Below are 18,128 nucleotides of genomic sequence, written 5' to 3' on the forward strand. Positions count from 1 at the left end.
AAATCTACGACACTTATTTAGACGTGCAAATATTTACTGTAACTAAATGGGCGGGCTACAGAACACATAATAACTGAATACATAGGTAAGAAGAACAATATGTGTCACTAACAAATATTATAAATTGCTGAACATACATTTGAAAAACTGCCCATAACATAGAAACCTTTCTGGCATATTTTATTTTACTGTATTCAGCAGTAAATCCTCCTTGGGGAAAATGTCAGAGTTACATTTCAGCTTCTGCTGTTTAGATAATTAAAATCATTGCCTGCAATACCCTACTGGAGTAAACCTCTACCCATGACACATTCAGCACTTACTTATTAAACCCTTAATAAAGATGGATTCATCATGATAAACAGGCGCTTATTTTAAAAGGTGGTCATTAAACATTTAAAAACACGAGTACCCTGGGCTAGTTATTACTGCAAGCAATAAAAGGGTTACCTGAAAAGCAGCATCTTACTTTAAAATTCTAGTCCCTTCACTAAATGAGAGGCTCTTCAGATGCACTACCCAGGTCCCACATCTGTCTTGCACTAGTTTCTGCTCAGTAAAAGGTGCTTGAGGCTACTGGGTACTTGAACTGCTATAATGGTGTCTAGTATGAGAACAACATCTGTGAATTTCCTCAGTGATCTACAACAAAGTATTACTCAGAGCAGTCCCTCAGTGGACCTTTGAAGTTGCACTCCAGGAGAAAGCTGCCATTGTTCACAACCCCCAACATGGAAGAAATCTAACTTTGGTCTCTCTAATTTTCAAGATTTTCTCTGCAACTTGATACTACGGCTTTACCTTTGAGGCCTATCGAGCCTGCATATTTAAGAGCTAGCCCAAGCCACTGTGCCTGCTGCCCTGGGGTCAAGCGAGGAGGGATAGGTCATTACACCTCAGCCCGCTGCACACTGTGTGTGGTAGTTTAGCCTTTAAAGGCTTGTTTGTGTGTTGCCCTAATAATTGTGTGGGTCACAACCTGCCCATTGATGTAAGATGAGAAGGAAACTAAACAACTTCAGGTTTTGGAGTTCTGTGAAATGAAACAATACAAAATATCACAATACTTTTTGTATTATTCACTTTTTAACAGAGTACATTACTTCAGTCATAAAAAAACAGCTGTGCAAGACTTATAATCCCAAATTGTATTTAAATTGCAAAACGGACTGTGGAGGTTATTATTATACAAGTCTGAACACAGTTCCAGTGTTATCAAGAAACATTCATAAGTACTTTTATTTCGAGGAATCTGAGGTTCCAGAGAACCTTGAGGCAGTGTTATACAGCTGAACACCAGCCATGTACTGAGGCACCTCGAAAGAAGGTTTTAACTTGGCTTCGCAAAGCCTCAAAAAACAAACTTTTCAATTAACAATATTATTATATTTGCTGATGATGTTTTTTCAACATTTAGTTTTTGAAGTAAAGCTTTAATAAAGATAATACAAATCTCCTTTCTTTACTTTAAATGTCTTTCTGTTTGCTTTTGTTACTCATCAGGGACAAAAGATTCCCCTCGCCATGTAATAGGTCTTCGGGTGGAACAAAGTCCTTGTCAAATCAAAGGGTTGTTGCGCAGCAGGATATCAAATAGATGTAAAAAAAGAGAACAATTGTGTACCACCAAACAGGACATGGGATTCTAACACTGAGGCCCACCATTAATTTCACTATGGAATGTTTTAAATGGCCTTGCTTATTAACTTTGACTTTGCACTTGATATTGATTGTGTTGTTGGTAGAGAACTACATGACATTTTAGAATAATATCAGGGTTTTTTCTGGTTACCATACTGGTCTCTTTTAACATCACTCAAGACAATACAAATACAGCAGAATGCGGTCAGTGAAAGAGCAGGTTTCTAAATTTAAGCTCTACCACTGTTTAGATCATAAAAATCAACATTAATGCCCACTGTTTCTTATTGGGAAGCAAGGATGAGTCTCATCAAATGTGTCACTAGGATAAGACAATATTAAACAGAATTGACATCTATAAACCCATGTCTGTGAGAAATAATTTTGTATTTGAAACTGCTAGATTAACTGGAATGCAGCCTCGACGACAGTAATAAAAAACATTGCTCTTCTTTTAATTTTGGGTGGCTACACCTGTACTAAATCATCATTTCTGTGAATAATAAAATACAATTTCTCATTTGCATGTTTTTTTTTTTTTTTTTTTTTTTTTACCACAGTAATCTTTTTTAAACCGGTGGGTGATATTTTCATTTGCCTCCTGGCAAATGTTAAAAGACAGATTTCCATGTTTTGTTGCCTGACCTAAAAGTAGACCCCACCACTTCTTACGCTGTTACTAACCCAGCATTTATTAAATGGCAGCTGGTCTCACCATCTGTGTAAAAAATTCTGGGGCCAAACAAAACAGGTTACACCTTTAGCCATGCCAAGTCTTTTAGTACCCCTTCCATTCACCGCCTGTGAAGGGCTAATCGGAATTTCACGCTCTGATTTTTGTCAAACTTCTATGGTTGCCAAAACCAATCAAACTTCTTCCATATGCTCTTCCTATCCCCATTACCCAACACAATTCTGTTCGGCAGATCCTGCAACAGCCATCACTGCTGCAACAAAAAATACACTACAGGTACCTCAGTTTTAATGAACTATAATAAATAAAGCAGGAGCGAACATTCAATCTATTAACAAGATGGCCTGAGAAAAAAAGAAACTTTGTAATAAAGGGTACACTTTTATTTAAAGTTCTCTTTTATCCTCTTTTTACTATGACTTAATGCAAATTGCAACAATTGAACTAAGCAAAGAAAGCCTTTGCCTGCAACAAATTGCAGGTGTGAAGAATCTGAAACAAGAGAGATACTAACCCTAATGGCATCTCTTGTCATTAACACGCCTTTGATGTTCACATTCAACATGCTCTTTTATCTTTTTAGTTTATCTCAACTGCCTTTTTTTTTTTATTAACGTGGGCTTTGGTGAATATATTATTTTTTGCAAACCACCTCCTATGGCTGACATCTGTTTGGGGTTTATGCTCATCAGTTTCATTAGCATCAATCATTAGTATAGTAAAAACAGCACATAACGTAACTCCTGTGAAGTTATTAAAACATACGTTACTTGCTATCAGCCAGGTGAACAGTAAAGGCTGAACATAAAATAGATAATGAAGACAAATTAATGGGTAAGCACAGCAACTGGCTCTAACAAATTATATTTCGAGAAATAGCAATTTTGTAATAATAAATGTAGTCAGTCAAGTTAAACCCTACATATTGAAATACCATGCTTCAATATACAAAGGCTGAAGAAAAGATTAGAAATACTGCACACATGTAGCACACATTATTTTATAAATGGGCTACTCTTTTTTAGGGCTGATTAATTTGTTATATCATACCTCCTTTGACATGTATTCTGAAACGTATAAAAGGCAAAGGCAAACTCCTGCTTACACCATTAAACTAATTTAAAACATGCTAGGCTATAATTTCAAACAATTTAGGAAGAGCTGGTGTCTACATTCAGCTCATACTGCCAATGCTTTTGTAACAGCAGGTCGTCAATTTTGCATTTGATAGCAGTAAAACAGTACACAAGATAATACAATTTTGATTTATAAGCTCTTTGAAGTCCAATAGCACTGTAAAAAAACTATCAAACACAGCTTACACCATTAAAAACCACAGTGCTGTAATGGCATGTGAAACTCAGGCACCACAACATACCTTTAGGTATGAGACATTACCACACATACCATGACTTATTTTAATTAAATTGTATTTTTTGGCGCAAATGGTGAAACTGAAAAAATACAAACGAAAAGAAAGAGAATATCTGGGTGATTAATGTGAACCACATTAAATGATTTCTCCTATGCCAGATGCAAATAGATTTTTAATGTGGAAAACTTAAGGGACCAGATTTATTAAGAAGTATAAAAAACAGGTGGCTCGCAGTATTCCCAGCTCCAGTCAACACAAACAAGTTTGTTTCAAAACCCCCCTTTGTTTGGAGTTCATTGAAACGTTTGAGATATTTACTCTTTTCTCTTTGTTCCAAGTGGGCAAGCCTCACAGGCAAACCCGTTCAATGGAGCTCTCTCACAGGTGTTCCCTCTAAGTAGACAATTACAGGGTTGTTCGTTTACTTCGCAAAAGATATTGAAGCCAACCCCTACATGGTTTGCAATTGATTTCCTCTGTTAGCTCTTTTACTAATAACAGCTTTTTTACTGGTATGATGAACCCCCTCTATAAACTCAATGTCTGTATCCCCTTTGTGGCTGCATATGTCATTTTGGTCACTACTTGTCATACTGATATTAGAACAGAATATAGAAGTTCATGTTTATGTTGTATGTGTTAAAGTATTTCAGCTGAAACCAGGACAAATAATTAAATACTCAAATGAATAAATCAAAATGGGAATACATATACATACAGGTAATGGACAAAAAAATGGAAACACCTGGGTAAATGAGGGACACCAAGTATATTGAAAGCAAGGGCTTCCACACAGGTGTGGCTCATGCGTTAATTAAGCAAATAACATCCCAGCATGCTTAGGGTCATGTATAAAAATGCTGGACAGGCCTGGTTGCCTATAATTATGGCTAGAATGGCTACAACAGGAGACCTCAGTCACTTTGAAAGAGGGGTGATTGTTGGGGCGCGTTTGGCAGGAGCTTCAGTGACCAAGACAGCTCAACTTGTTGATGTTTCACGAGCAAACAGTGTCTAAGGTGATGTCGGCATGGAACTCCGAGGGAAAGACATCATCAGCAAAGGGCAACAGTGGGTGGAAGCGCATACTCCAGGATCGTGATATCTGTGCATTAATTCGAAGTGCAAGGCAAAACAGGCGAGCAACTGCAGATCAATTGACTGCAAATTTCAACCTGGGGCGCGAACAGCCAGTTTCATCAAAAACGGTCGGCTGAGAACTCCACAGAGCAGGATACCATAGTGGCCCAACACCCTATTAAGTGACTTTACACTGGCATTTCCATTTTTTTGTCCACTTCCAGTACATTAGATAAGTATACTGGTTTGCTGTGTTGAGTTATTTCTCTTATACTACAACAGCAGTCACTCTGCCCTCTTTTAACCCTATAGCATTATTAGATTTTGGGTGGATGGCATTAAGGGAATTTGTTTACAATATATACATTCAGTGTACTGTAAAATGCACACCAGGGCACTGTAATGACCCACTTTGGAGTGCATTGTCTAAACTTGTCTTTATAGAATAAACGAATCTGATTTATTATTTACAATGGTAGTGTGAAAACACAAGTTTTGCCACTATATGTATAGATAACTTTCAGCAGGTTTCGTTAATTGATTTGTAACTGGCAACTTAGTCAATTTGTTTATGTACGTCTCCTATCATGTAGTTAATCGGTACAGTGAAGCTGCCATTCTTAAATCCTGATTTATACTGTTACATATTCACATAAAGAATGGAGAGCTTTCTGTAATTATTGGCTGTCTCATGAGAATTGGGTGACCAATGGCAATATAGGAAACATGACTTTCAACAGCTCCAGCAAACCTGGATTTAAGCAACATTCAATACTACCCCTCCAAAAAAACGTATTAAATATCTTAACACAGACCAATAGAAAATAATCCACCGTAAAATCCAATTTCAAAAGATGCATATGTTGATTGTTTTTTTTAACCTGAATGTAGAATTATTTTAATGTAGCAAGGGTTAATTTCCTTCAATCAGGTGACAGAATCTACCACGGTGCATTTATGCAGGTGGATATACTAGTTATTTTATGATACAACATGATGCCACATATGGCCACAGGGGGCACCACTGAAACATGCGCAGGACAGCATTTTCCACATGGGCAGTCAACCAGCCCATTCCACTGCTAGACTTCCTAGCCTGTTTCTTCATTTTCTAATTAAAGAAATGTCTTGGTTTCCTGTTCCTGCACTAAGCAACACACTGTCCTGGGGTCAGCACCCTGAGCATGTGTTAGTGGCGCTCCCTATGGGATTTAACTTTCTGCATGGCCCTTGTTGACCTTTTGGAAGTTGTATGTTTATATGGTCAATCCATGGTTATGGTTAGTTGCTATACCATGCTAAAGGAAGAATGCTGGGGGTGCACTGCCATTTTACCACAAAGCTTAAGAGCCTGGTGACTGTGTGCACTCCTTTCTTCTTGTATGCTTTATTTAAGATGTTTCAACAAATCAGTACAGGTGGCAGTACATATTTGCTTTTAAATCATATCGATCTTTAAAATGTCTTTGCAGTTTAAAAATAAATAATAAAAGTAGTTTTAGTACAGCAAATCATTCCGATGACAGCAGCAGTACAATTTCTGTCACAAAGTATAATGCATAACCTGTTTCATGCTACACCTGTGTTAATACCACCATGCTTTCTATCTGATAGAAGCTGAGAGCACCTGTGCTGCCATGTGTCAGTATCTGACAATTCCTGGGGCACAAGGATTCTGTTACTGCGCTCCCTCCAGCTACGTTCCACTCATTACGATCTTTTTTGCTTTCCTTCTGGTTGTGACAGGTGCTTGAGGAAAGTCTAAAAAGAAAACAACTTAACCTCTATTGTTAATATCAATTTTCAGTGCAAAGGGGCTGTACCGAAATTAACTTACAAATCTAAAACCATTCTGCAGCAGCAGCATGCGGTTTCAATCTAATAGATAATAGATCTAAAAAAAAAAAAAAAAAAAAAAAAAAAAAAAAAAAAAACGTCATCGCGTTTATAAAGAGAATGGAAATAGATTTTAAGTCTTTGTTTATTACGCATTTAATATATACAAATGTATTACATTTATTTATTTTTTTAGATTGACATCTTTGTCTCATCTTTTGGATTGTCTATGGAGACTCGTTGTGCAATAACAGTTTAGCAGTCTCCTCCTAATCGTTTATTGAAGGGACTGCCGGGTGTGAGATCTCCAAGCAGGTGGGTTTCAGCTCTCTGCATGAGTATAAATAGCTTGGTTATCATCTGCAAGTGTGAGAAATCAGTATTTGGGTTAATATAGGGTTTCATGATTAATAATAGCCCCATTGTGATACCAAATAGATACAAGTAACAAATCAATGGTTAGTTAAATTAGTTAAATTATGTAACCACATGGTCACATGATAACATATATTTAGGCATGACAAACCGCTTGTAGTAGATGACTGAGGAAAACGTGTTTACAGAAGGTTTATAAAACAGTTAAGTGCTGTATGATGGGACTGGTGCATTTTTGTTGATACCAGGGTGAGTACTCACATAAACTTCATGTTTCACAGGAAGGCTCAGCTTTGAGCGTACACTGGCCCACTTGAAAGAGTGGGAGGAGGGTTGGATGAACTGCCTTCCTCAGGGACAGATTCAGCAGCTGAAAATAATTTGTAGTACTCATCCTCTCCATCCAGTACTTTGATTTGGCTGTAATGAAAAAACAAAAAGTTGCTACTGGGACTGGCACATTAGGCTACAAAACAAGTCTACTGGTTTCCACTGTGTAATCACTATTGCACAACTACAAAACAACATTTCAGTTCCAAAACTTGTTCTGTGTTTCCAGATAAAGTCCCACACAATTGCAATTCTGACAGGTTGAGATATGCTTGATTTTACAAACAGGGGTCTAGACTTTAACACTATAATGTCATATGCATACAATGCATTTACAGTAGTCACACAGTCATTGAAAGTAGCAGTTGAAACATATTTTATTTCTGTGATCACGTATGTACCCTGATGAAAATGAAACAAGTTTTCATATTTTCTGAAGTTCACAGCATTCTGTAGCACCACAAAGGGCCTGTTCTGTTTATAGTTGCTAAAACTAGGAAAGCAGCTATTTACCCAAGTTTTCTCGGCTTCCTCTTGCTCCCCTGAGTTCTCTGTGGAAGGGGCCAAGAGCACACAGTCAAAAGATGAGCAGCAAGTCATTAATTTTTAATTCAAAGTGATTTTGTGTTGAATGCAAGCAGATGCTGATAATATCAGAAGTCACAGCATAATTTTTTTTTGATCAAAGGGCTCAAGTGAGCCTGATGAAGCATGCATCTTGCTCAGCTTTGATAAACCACATCAATTATTCACCGTGAAGGCAGACATCCTGACATAAAAGCAACAGATAAAGAGCATAAGAGCACATGTTCAGGACAAGAGGCAGAAAAGCATGGGGGTGGGGCTGGAGGGGCTGGCACAGGTATATTTAATTGTATTGTCGTCTGGAAACAAAGTCAGACAAAGAGCTTTATCTCTACTTTGAACTCACATTTAGCTGGTTATAGTACATGCTGTCCTCGGGACTGTTGAGCAGTTTGGGCTGCTGGCAGCGTCGTCGAGGTGTTCTCTGATGCTTCTGTTCTGCTGGCTTCTTCTCTGGACCTGCACATAGGGTCACACTGTGAAACCAGCCAAAATGCAGCACATGACAGTAATGGAGCCCTAATCCTAGTATTGCTGATGTCTTTCGTGTTAGATGAGGTCATTTTCAATAAAATAAAAGAAAGAGCATTAAAAAAAAATGAAATGCAATAGCAATACACCCATGGGAAATCAATAATAATAATAATAATAATAATAATAATAATAATAATAATAATAATAATAATAAAACATATGGGTCTTACATGGGTTAATACAAAGAGGATATACAAATGGTTTACACATACACCATTTCTAGTTTCAGGCATTTCTCTCGTATTGTAAAAAGGTATTCACATTTTATAAGCTACATTGGAGGGGAGTTTCAAAAGCCTGTGTTACTGTATCAAACTTGTGGTATAGTAACAACAGCGTTAGTAGCAAGTGATTTTCAAACAAAATGTGTTAAATAAATCAATCCGTTAATGCTTTGAAATTGAGTCGATGAGGTCTTTACTGAACACGTTTCTCGTTGAAAAGCTTAATTGTCGCAGGTCACATACATCACTTCCTGTCTCGACTATCAATCATGTTAACAAGATCAAGAAAAATGAATGGAAACTACTAGCATACAGGGAGACGGCTCTCCCACCAGCCAAATGGAAATAAAAAATAATGGGAATATCTGTTTTGTGTATAATTTGTAAACTTCATTTAAAATTGTGCATTTTCTCACCCAGAATGTACATTTATTTAGAACACTTCACATATAAAATGCTGATTTACGATTATCTGGTGTGTGGGTAAAAATCGGACGGCACGGATTAAAAAAAAAAAAAAAAAAAACTTAAATCCCACTAATAATTTACCCTTATTCGGGGTGATATTTTGCCACAGCTTAGTATATACAACTTTTTAAATGCACATTTTGCAATCTTTTTTGGTTGAATAGAACAAAATACTTTTTTTTTTTTGGATGAGGCGGAGGTAAGCCATCTATGTAGGCTTGGTTAGAATTTATTTTCTTATGTTGACATCTACTTCTCTATGTATTTTAGTATGTACTATTACAGGCTATGAATAAATACGTTTGAAGTGCCATTTGTATTTGTAGTTGTTAGTTATTATACATGTATACCACATATGTAATACTTCATTATATATGTATTAAGCGTTTAAAATAATGACAGAACTCCCTAACCCAATACACAATTAGTTTATAATTAATTGTTTGGTGAATTCCTCTAATCATGTATTTTCTCTTTGCTCACCTCATGAAAAATAAACTAAACATGATTAGACGTAGCCACCGAACACTTACAGTATTATAAGAACATTTTATATGCATACAAACGTGTGAAGGTGAAAGTGTAAATTGTACATAAAGTGTGGGGGGGAGTCTGACAACATTACAAATAAGTTTAGGAAAAATCCATGTTAATGATGTGCTGCCTGGCAGCCTTGGCCCTGGCGGCTTCTCCGGGAGGAATATTCTGAGGATACACCACACTATGGTTTGGGGGTCACATTGAACCACACCACCTGAGTTCCAGATGTTATACGTTCCAGATGTTATAACATGCATCACAAATCACCTGCACACTTAGTGAATGGAACCCCATCCTGTTCACATATGCATGCATGGTGCTGCGGTGATCTGAATGCAACATGTGAGCAATCGATGGCTCCCATTACTCTGGGAAATCCACCAATGTCATAAAACTCACTATTAATATTTTGTAGCTGCTCCTGATTAAGTGGGATATGGATATCATCGTTAATCCTCTTTATCAAGTCACCCGTGACCCTTAGAAATGACCCAGAGACATAGAAGGACAATGCTGCCAACACCTTCATATGCGGGGGTACGGCACAGCCCCTTTTCATAGGCAATTCAAGGTCCTTCTGCAGAGTCTGACAGAGGTTGACATTAGCTGCCCTATCCAGACGCAATCAAGTTTTTAGAACATCATCTGGTAAATCTAAGAAATTAACCTTGGTTCTGTACACCCTCTCTCTGTATCGTCGGAGTCACAGCCGGGGTCTGTCAATCTCAGGCTCGCACTCAATCTCTAAAATTAAATTTGCTGCTGCTGCAACTGCTGCCACTCCCAGCAAAGCCAGACTTTATTCTATTTTTTTTAACACCAAAGAACTTAAATACTGTTTCAAGGTGAGTCGTATACTTTTTTGTTAATTAAAACCCTCCTTTTCCACTCCTGCTAAATTGTGACGCAAGCAAAAGAAATAGTCACAAGAAGCACTGCTCTTTATGATATTAACAGTATTTCGTAAATCAACATAATTTTGTAAATCACATTAGCACAATTAATAATAGGCATAACGACCGCTTGAAAATGCCAAAATCAATGCTACATACCGATTTGTTGATTAACGCTGGAAAGTGTACTGTCTCTATACCAAAGAAAGATATGATAGGAGGCTTTGACACTGGCAGAGGTACATTTGCACTTTTCTTGTACAATTGAACTTGTCCTAGAGAATTACAGTTGTGTACCGAGCATGAAACCACTATCTCAAAGTGTTAGGACTTTATCATCTGGAAGCCAAAAATGTGCCCTAAAATGTCAGCCATCTTAGTTCCCAGGTCAAAGTGAGGGGTACTGTTGGATTTTGCCAGATCTGAAAAGGTTAAGACATATTAGCATTAAAAATAGTCAACCCCTAAATAAAGCTTAAGCAAAGTCTTACCATAGACAGAAAACCGGCCACAGTTACTGCCCCTCTAATCATTTTTGGAAGGTCATTCCACCAAGAGATTTCAAGAAGATTGCAGGCATGCAATCCAAAGGCGCAGCAGTGTTAAAGTGGACTGCTGAGAATTTGACTGGTGACACACCAATCACCAATAACCTAGATAATCTTGGTTCTGCAACATCATCTGAGAGATATTAAAATGCAAAGTCGCAGCCAGGTCATTTTTCTTTACAGAATACAGTGTTCTTATTGTCCTCTTGTTGTTGTTGCTGGTGTTGTATTTCTCTCGGCTGGGCAGTTTTGCAATTGTTCTAAAATAACAGGTGCATGATGCTCAGATAAAGGATGACAATGCTGCAATGCGATTGGTTGAAACGTTTTCAACACAATACAATAATCATCACAAAAACAAAAATGATATGATTTCAAACCTTGGCTCTCTAGCCTTTAGAAAGCGGACTGGTGCACAATTGTGTTTTTTAATACGGAATTGTCTTGCTCATCTTACTCCTGCCTGCAACGTTATAAATACAGTGGCATAAGGCAGTCCTCTATTATCCCTTTACCTCTGCGCTCTAACCTCAACTAAAACTGTGCATTTACTTCCCCATGCTTGAGACTACTTTGAACAGACCTCATCATATCCTAAAACATCAAAGCTAACAAGGTTTTTTTTTTAATGGAAAAATATGAAGCACAAATCAGAGAAAGTGTGATTATTGTATTTTTTTTTTCACCTGGTCTGTGCTGTGAAAGTCTGTTTGGGAATATTATCATAAAGTAGAGAGAATATCATCAAAATATATACCCATGATATTTAACATTGTAGAAATTCATGTGGGGATAAAGAGTTGCTGCTGAGATGCTGGTTCCAGTTTTATTAACAAACTACATATTCCCATGAAATCACATCAAAGCACTCAATCACCCATAGATTTACATGATTTTATAAAACATGTATTCTTGTTGTTTATATTCTTGGTGTTTAGTCAACTTGTAAACCTGTTTTTTTTTTATTGGACAAGAGAAAACGTGATTATTGTGGCTGGTAAAAACACCCAATAGAAAGGGCAGTGCAACATTTTTTATGCTGTATGTTTTTATTTTTTATTTTGATTGGACCTGACTTGTTTTATTATTATTATTATTATTATTATTATTATTATTATTATTATTATTATTATTATTATTATTATTATTATTATTATTATTATTATTATTATTTATTTCTTAGCAGACGCCCTTATCCAGGGCGACTTACAATCGTAAGCAAATACATTAAGTGTTACAATACAAGTAATACAATAAGAGCAATTATTCTCTTCCCAATCGAAGGAAGATTTTCTTGTTGACTTTACCAGTTGAACTTGATTTCAGAGGGATCTATTGACTACACGTAGACATACATTTACCTGTAGGTTGATCAAAAATATTCACACAGACAAACTCAGCTCTATTCAAGGCTTAACAGGTAAAGCACTAGTGTACACAGTAAAAATTTGAATCCACTGTTTTACTGTTTTACACTGTGCATATATTTTCTTGATGCGTGTACTTTCTGAAAAGTGCAGAATTGACAAAAATAAAAACAACATTGTAGCACTTTAATCAAACAGCCAAACTTCTGCAGTACTGCTTTATTAATGCAAAATTGATCTTCTTTGGCAGAAAAATATACCTGCTGTACTTTGTCAGTCCTCCCAAATACATAATGTAAATGTTTGCATTTCAAGATTTTAAAAAAGCACTGATTCTTTTAAGATTTTCATTAAGGTTTTCTTTCATTTTCACAGAAAAGTGATCATTTACAGTACATCTCTCAATACCATTTCTAAATCCCATGAAAATCAGAACTCTCCTCAAAAACAACATAAAAGAGCTGCTGAAAGCTGAAGTGGAAGCTATATTGATTTTCTTCAACAAACTATGTGCTCCGATCACCTGATTTCTCACAGACCACAGTTAACCACTTGGGTTTTGTTTATTCAGATGGAGTAGAGCATTGCACCAAAAGGAATGGATTATAAGGAAAAATCATCAGTGTAACTCTTTGATGTCTAAATGAGGCATGTGCAGCCCAGAACTCTCTTCCTCTCTCTTTCTCTCTCTCCCACTCCACACACACACACACACACACAATGCAGTGGTGGCTTTTTGGTTATTATTGCAAACAGAACCATTTATATGCATACAAAATTGAAAACAAGCAAACAAACAAACAATATCCACCAGAAGAAACATCCTTCTCTGGCTCTGTGATTCATTACCCATGACTTCATTTTGGACATTATTGTTAAACGGTAAACCCATGTGCTTTGAATTATACAGCACACTAGGAAAAGCAAAAGGTTCTCGACATAATGCTCAAAAGGGCAGTCCCTGCATCTGTTTTGCACTAAAGCAGACATAGGATGTTGTTACTTAACAACCAATATTTTACACTGAAATCAATCATCTCTCTGACACTCGAGTTCGCATTGACTTTTCAACAATCCTTCATGTTGGAGAACTTATAAAACATTGTAAACATTCCCTCTGGCCCCTGTCATGTTTCTTTGTAACAAATCACTATGCCTGAGACTGAAATTGAATGTATTTATTATTTGGAGGTGTTTTATATTTAAATAATGTTCTGATTGTCTCAATTACCCACATGATGAACGTATGAAGGTATGCAATTATACTAACTTTGTTCCCACTTAGTTTATCTTTCTCATCTTTCTAGAAAGGATTCAAATCTTTCAGACTGTGCTGACCAGGTACCAGGTGCTTGCAGTATAATGCCCCTCTTCAGTTCTATACTGTTCTATGGGGTAGATTCACTGATCTGTGGTGACAGTGGTAGATTATATGCACAGAATGCAGCATGTATCTGTTGGCAATTAAGGGTTTATTAAATGTAATAATAATGTAATTGTATGTAAAAATAATGTGATATCTTGTAACAATTGTAAGTCGCCCTGGATAAGGGCATCTGCTAAAAAATAAATAATAATGTAGCAAAATAGTTTCGTTTTTTTTTTTTTTGTCCTCCTGGAGGTTTGATTGATAAAGTCAATAAACAGAGAAATAATGCAGGACTTGAAGAAGCGCTGTGATTTTTGGCTGAATCCACCCCTACTTCCTCTATCATTTAACTATATACTGTATATATATATATACTGTATATGGCTATTTAATTGAGGACATTTATAGTAAACTGTGCTTGCAGAATGAATTATTATTTTTTGTACGACACCACCAGAGAAGCACGTTTATAATAAGATTGTGTAATGAGTGAACGATTCCACCCCAGATAACTGGTGAGCAGATCCATTCATTTCGGTGGTAGTTATATTCTCCTCAAAGAAGGGTAGACAGACAGTGATACATCAACCCTAATTCTGCATTTCCAGCACTGCAACTTAGATTGGCAAAGATGTTGTGATATGATTTCATATACATTTTTTATGGAAGACATTATGGCTAGTATCTCTCATCACACAATCATATTCAAAGTTGTGTTTACGTACACAGATTTCCATTCTCATTAATTCTGATGTTATGGAGTTGCCTGTTAATGAAGCACACTGAAGACAGGCCAGCTTTAAGCACAGTATATGAATGCAAGCCTGGCTATTCCATGTCTTTGAAGACACGCAGTATATTATGGGCATATGGGCAGCAGTGTGGAGTAGTGGTTAGGGCTCTGGACTCTTGACCGGAGGTTCGTAGGTTCAATCCCAGGTGGGGGACACTGCAGCTGTACCCTTGAGCAAGGTGCTTTACCTAGATTGCTCCAGTAAAAACCTAACAGTATAAATGGGTAATTGTATGTAAAAATTATGTGATATCATGTAACAATTGTAAGTCTGCTAAGAAAGAAATAATAATAATATTAGATTTTGTATTCCTTTGTCATCTTTTGAATATCAATAAAATGTACATACAAAAATGAGAATTTCACGTACTTTAGCTTTTTAAACCTGCTTCTAAAAAAACAGTCAGCTCGACACAGGGTTTTATCTAGGCTTGTTTTTTTGAAGTCTTTTTAAATGCTTGGAATTATTTTGGAACAGATGCAATTAAAACGCTTGAAAGTGTGATACAGCAGATAGACATATTGTAGTACCACTTTGTAAGGGAAGAAACTAATTGCTACAATGAATAATATATATATAGTGAAAAGAATTGAGTGTTTCACAGTTGAGCATACTCACACTGAAGGCAATGCAACAGGTTGCTGCAAAGTTTACATAATGTACTGTGAGGGGGTGAGGAATCAACCTCAGCTTAAATTGAATTGAAAAGTCAAATTAAATGGCAAATTAATCTCACAATAGTAAGCATGTGTGACAGCTAGCCAATCAAAGTCATTTTTATTTACAAAAAGATTGGTTATCGTACCCAGTATTGTATTTTCCACTTAATACATTTAACCAATATCTTTGGAAACGCTGAAGAATTTTAACAGGAATGTTGGATTCCAAAGCATGTGGTCCTGTAGGGGTTAATTAAGCATTATGCGTGGCATGTTTTACATTCTCTAGTGGTTCCTGTAGTCTGTGTGTGTGTGTGTGTGTGATGTCCTGCAGCTGGGGGAGGGGAGGAGCTTACACCCTTGTAATCAGCATTTCACATCTTAACACTGTGTCGATCAGCCTTAAGGCTGTCTTCATTTATTTTGATTTACTATTTGTAAAGATCACTAGATCTTACACAAAGTTTCTCAATTGATGAAAAATGTAGAATTATTTTTTTTTTTAAATCTGATTTTTAAAGAACATCTTATATCCAAGATGTTTGGTTACGGAAATGTTTAAAAAAAAACAAAACAAAAAAAACATGCACACACATATTTGGAATTCCACTGAAAAGGTTTTTCATTTCATAAATGCCCTATAGCCTGTATGGTACAAGTGGTGACAACAATTATCACTATCCACACTACAATATGCAACAAATTATATAATAATGTGGCAGCCATGGAAATTAATCTGCAATGCATTTTTTTGGTCTCTAAAAACTTCAACAGGCTACAGTAAAATCCTTTAAAAAAAAAATATATATATGCCTGCCACGGTCTAAAAAACCCTGTTCTTTGATTTCAGTTAGACCATGGTTCAGAAATACTACCAAAAAAACAGCTTGAGAGGGTTAAATTCCAGAACACAACTCCATTTCTGTAAACTCTTCTACACAATCCCATCTCCTTTTATCTGTACTGCGTGATCCCCAATGACTTATCTCTTTGTGAAGCAAGGTCTATCACAGTCCCTTTAGGTTCATTTTCTAGATAATTATGTTTAGGGGAGATTAACAAAGTTCTATTTTGAATTATTATGAGTAATGATAAGTAGTATATCCTGTTAACTTCTGAAGCGGACATTAAGCAGATTAAGAACACTGTAATAAACCCAACTCCACACTTCCACATCCTTAAGTTTAAATCTTGTTATCCATTTGAAATCAGATTCCTTTCCCCTCCCCTTCCTATTGTCCTTTCATGTAACTATTTATTCACTGTTGAGCTTTCAATGCATAGAGAGTCATACCATCCTATCTATTCTAGATAAGAGGCCAAAACAGTCAAACCCCAGAACTTTCTTTGTCAGGCTTGCCCAATTTGCTTGCCAAAGACAAATGTACTGCCTTGAACATCATGTACAGTACTTCATATAGTTACATGAAAGGCGACCAGTGAGTTTCAGACTAACAATGTACCACTTTGTTTAGCAAAGGTAGTATCATTTATAAACAGAGCAGCTATAAAAAAATAGTTGATGTAAATCAATACTTAATTTACACAGATAAGTAAAAAAAATACATTGACCGACAGATAAATAGAGCTGTTATCTTCCCAGCAATGAGGGTGTCATTCCAGTAGCACGAAAAAATGAAGTTCTTTACAGTACGCTATAATGATTACAGAACTCATGACTGCCATGCTGCTGCTGTGATTTAAGGTACTGGAGTGCTAGGTTTGCCAGGCTTCCTGCCCAGAGACAGCTATAGGGCAACTGTACGCTAATCAGATACATTTGCTCTTTTGAAACATGCTGGATAGGGGCTGGTGCCTGTCTTGTTAAAAAGCCACAGGACTGAGGGATCTTCCATTGATCTGACCATTCTAGATATGTTTACAAGTGTCACTCATTGCATTAATAGTAAATATAAATGAAACATTTATGGGTATGGGTCTCTTTCTACTGAAATGCCTGCACTTGTATCAGCTGTACTATTGAAACGAGGCCATTTTTTAATATGTAATGCCTTCATACATGTGAATTCAATTTATATATATATATATATATATATATATATATATATATATATATATATATATATATATATATATATATATATATATATATATATATAGTAACAAACTTTACAATTATATATCCCAGTATTATACAGTTCTTTATGATTTGTTTTCTTTGCGACTGTTGATGTCAATTATAGGCTACTGTTATAGACTACTGATATAGGCTACTGTTATAGGGCTCTGGACTCTTGACCGGAGGGTTGTGGGTTCAATCCCCAGTGGGGGACACTGCTGTTGTACCCTTGAGCAGTGTACTTTGCATAGATTGCTCCAGTAAAAACCCAACTGTATAAATGGGTAATTGTATGTAAAATAATGTGATATCTGTATTATGTCAAATAATGTATAATGTGATATCTTGTAACAATTGTAAGTCGCCCTGGATAAGGGAGTCTGCTAAGAAATAAATAATAATAATAATAATAATAGATATATAAAAACTCAACATTAAATCCTTAGAATCTAGTTTTATCAATGATGTTAGAATATTCTACATCTACTATGCTACTGTATCTTTTGATTCAGCAGTTCAAAACAACTGTTCTTTTTTACGTTTTCCTACCCGTATAAACAACTGTCATAAAATTCCAAACTGATTTCGCACAATAGAAGTATTACTTTAAATACACAGGTATTATTTCCAAACACACAGTAACTGTGAAACGTCTAACGCAACAGAGTGTTTTTGACTTGTAAACAAAGGGAACAATGATGTCCGTGTTGAAATATTTATAAGATTTATAGCAGGG

At 36.2% G+C, this 18,128-nt stretch overlaps 1 protein-coding gene across 1 annotated transcript in view; it reads right to left on the bottom strand.

Annotated features, from left to right (window-relative positions):
- Positions 1-18,128, bottom strand: part of myo3b (myosin IIIB) — a 103,720-nt gene that overhangs the window by 1,228 nt on the left and 84,364 nt on the right. Inside the window, exons 33-35 of the mRNA XM_034043667.3 lie at positions 8,263-8,375; positions 7,845-7,882; positions 7,263-7,421 (exon numbers count right to left, since the gene is read on the bottom strand). Of these exons, the coding sequence (XP_033899558.3) occupies positions 7,289-7,421; positions 7,845-7,882; positions 8,263-8,375 (284 nt within the window). The 3' untranslated portion in view covers positions 7,263-7,288. The remainder of the gene's footprint in view (positions 1-7,262; positions 7,422-7,844; positions 7,883-8,262; positions 8,376-18,128) is intronic.

The sequence above is a fragment of the Acipenser ruthenus genome, chromosome 11 (genome assembly GCF_902713425.1).
Source record: "Acipenser ruthenus chromosome 11, fAciRut3.2 maternal haplotype, whole genome shotgun sequence".
In the NCBI taxonomy this organism is placed as follows: domain Eukaryota; kingdom Metazoa; phylum Chordata; class Actinopteri; order Acipenseriformes; family Acipenseridae; genus Acipenser; species Acipenser ruthenus.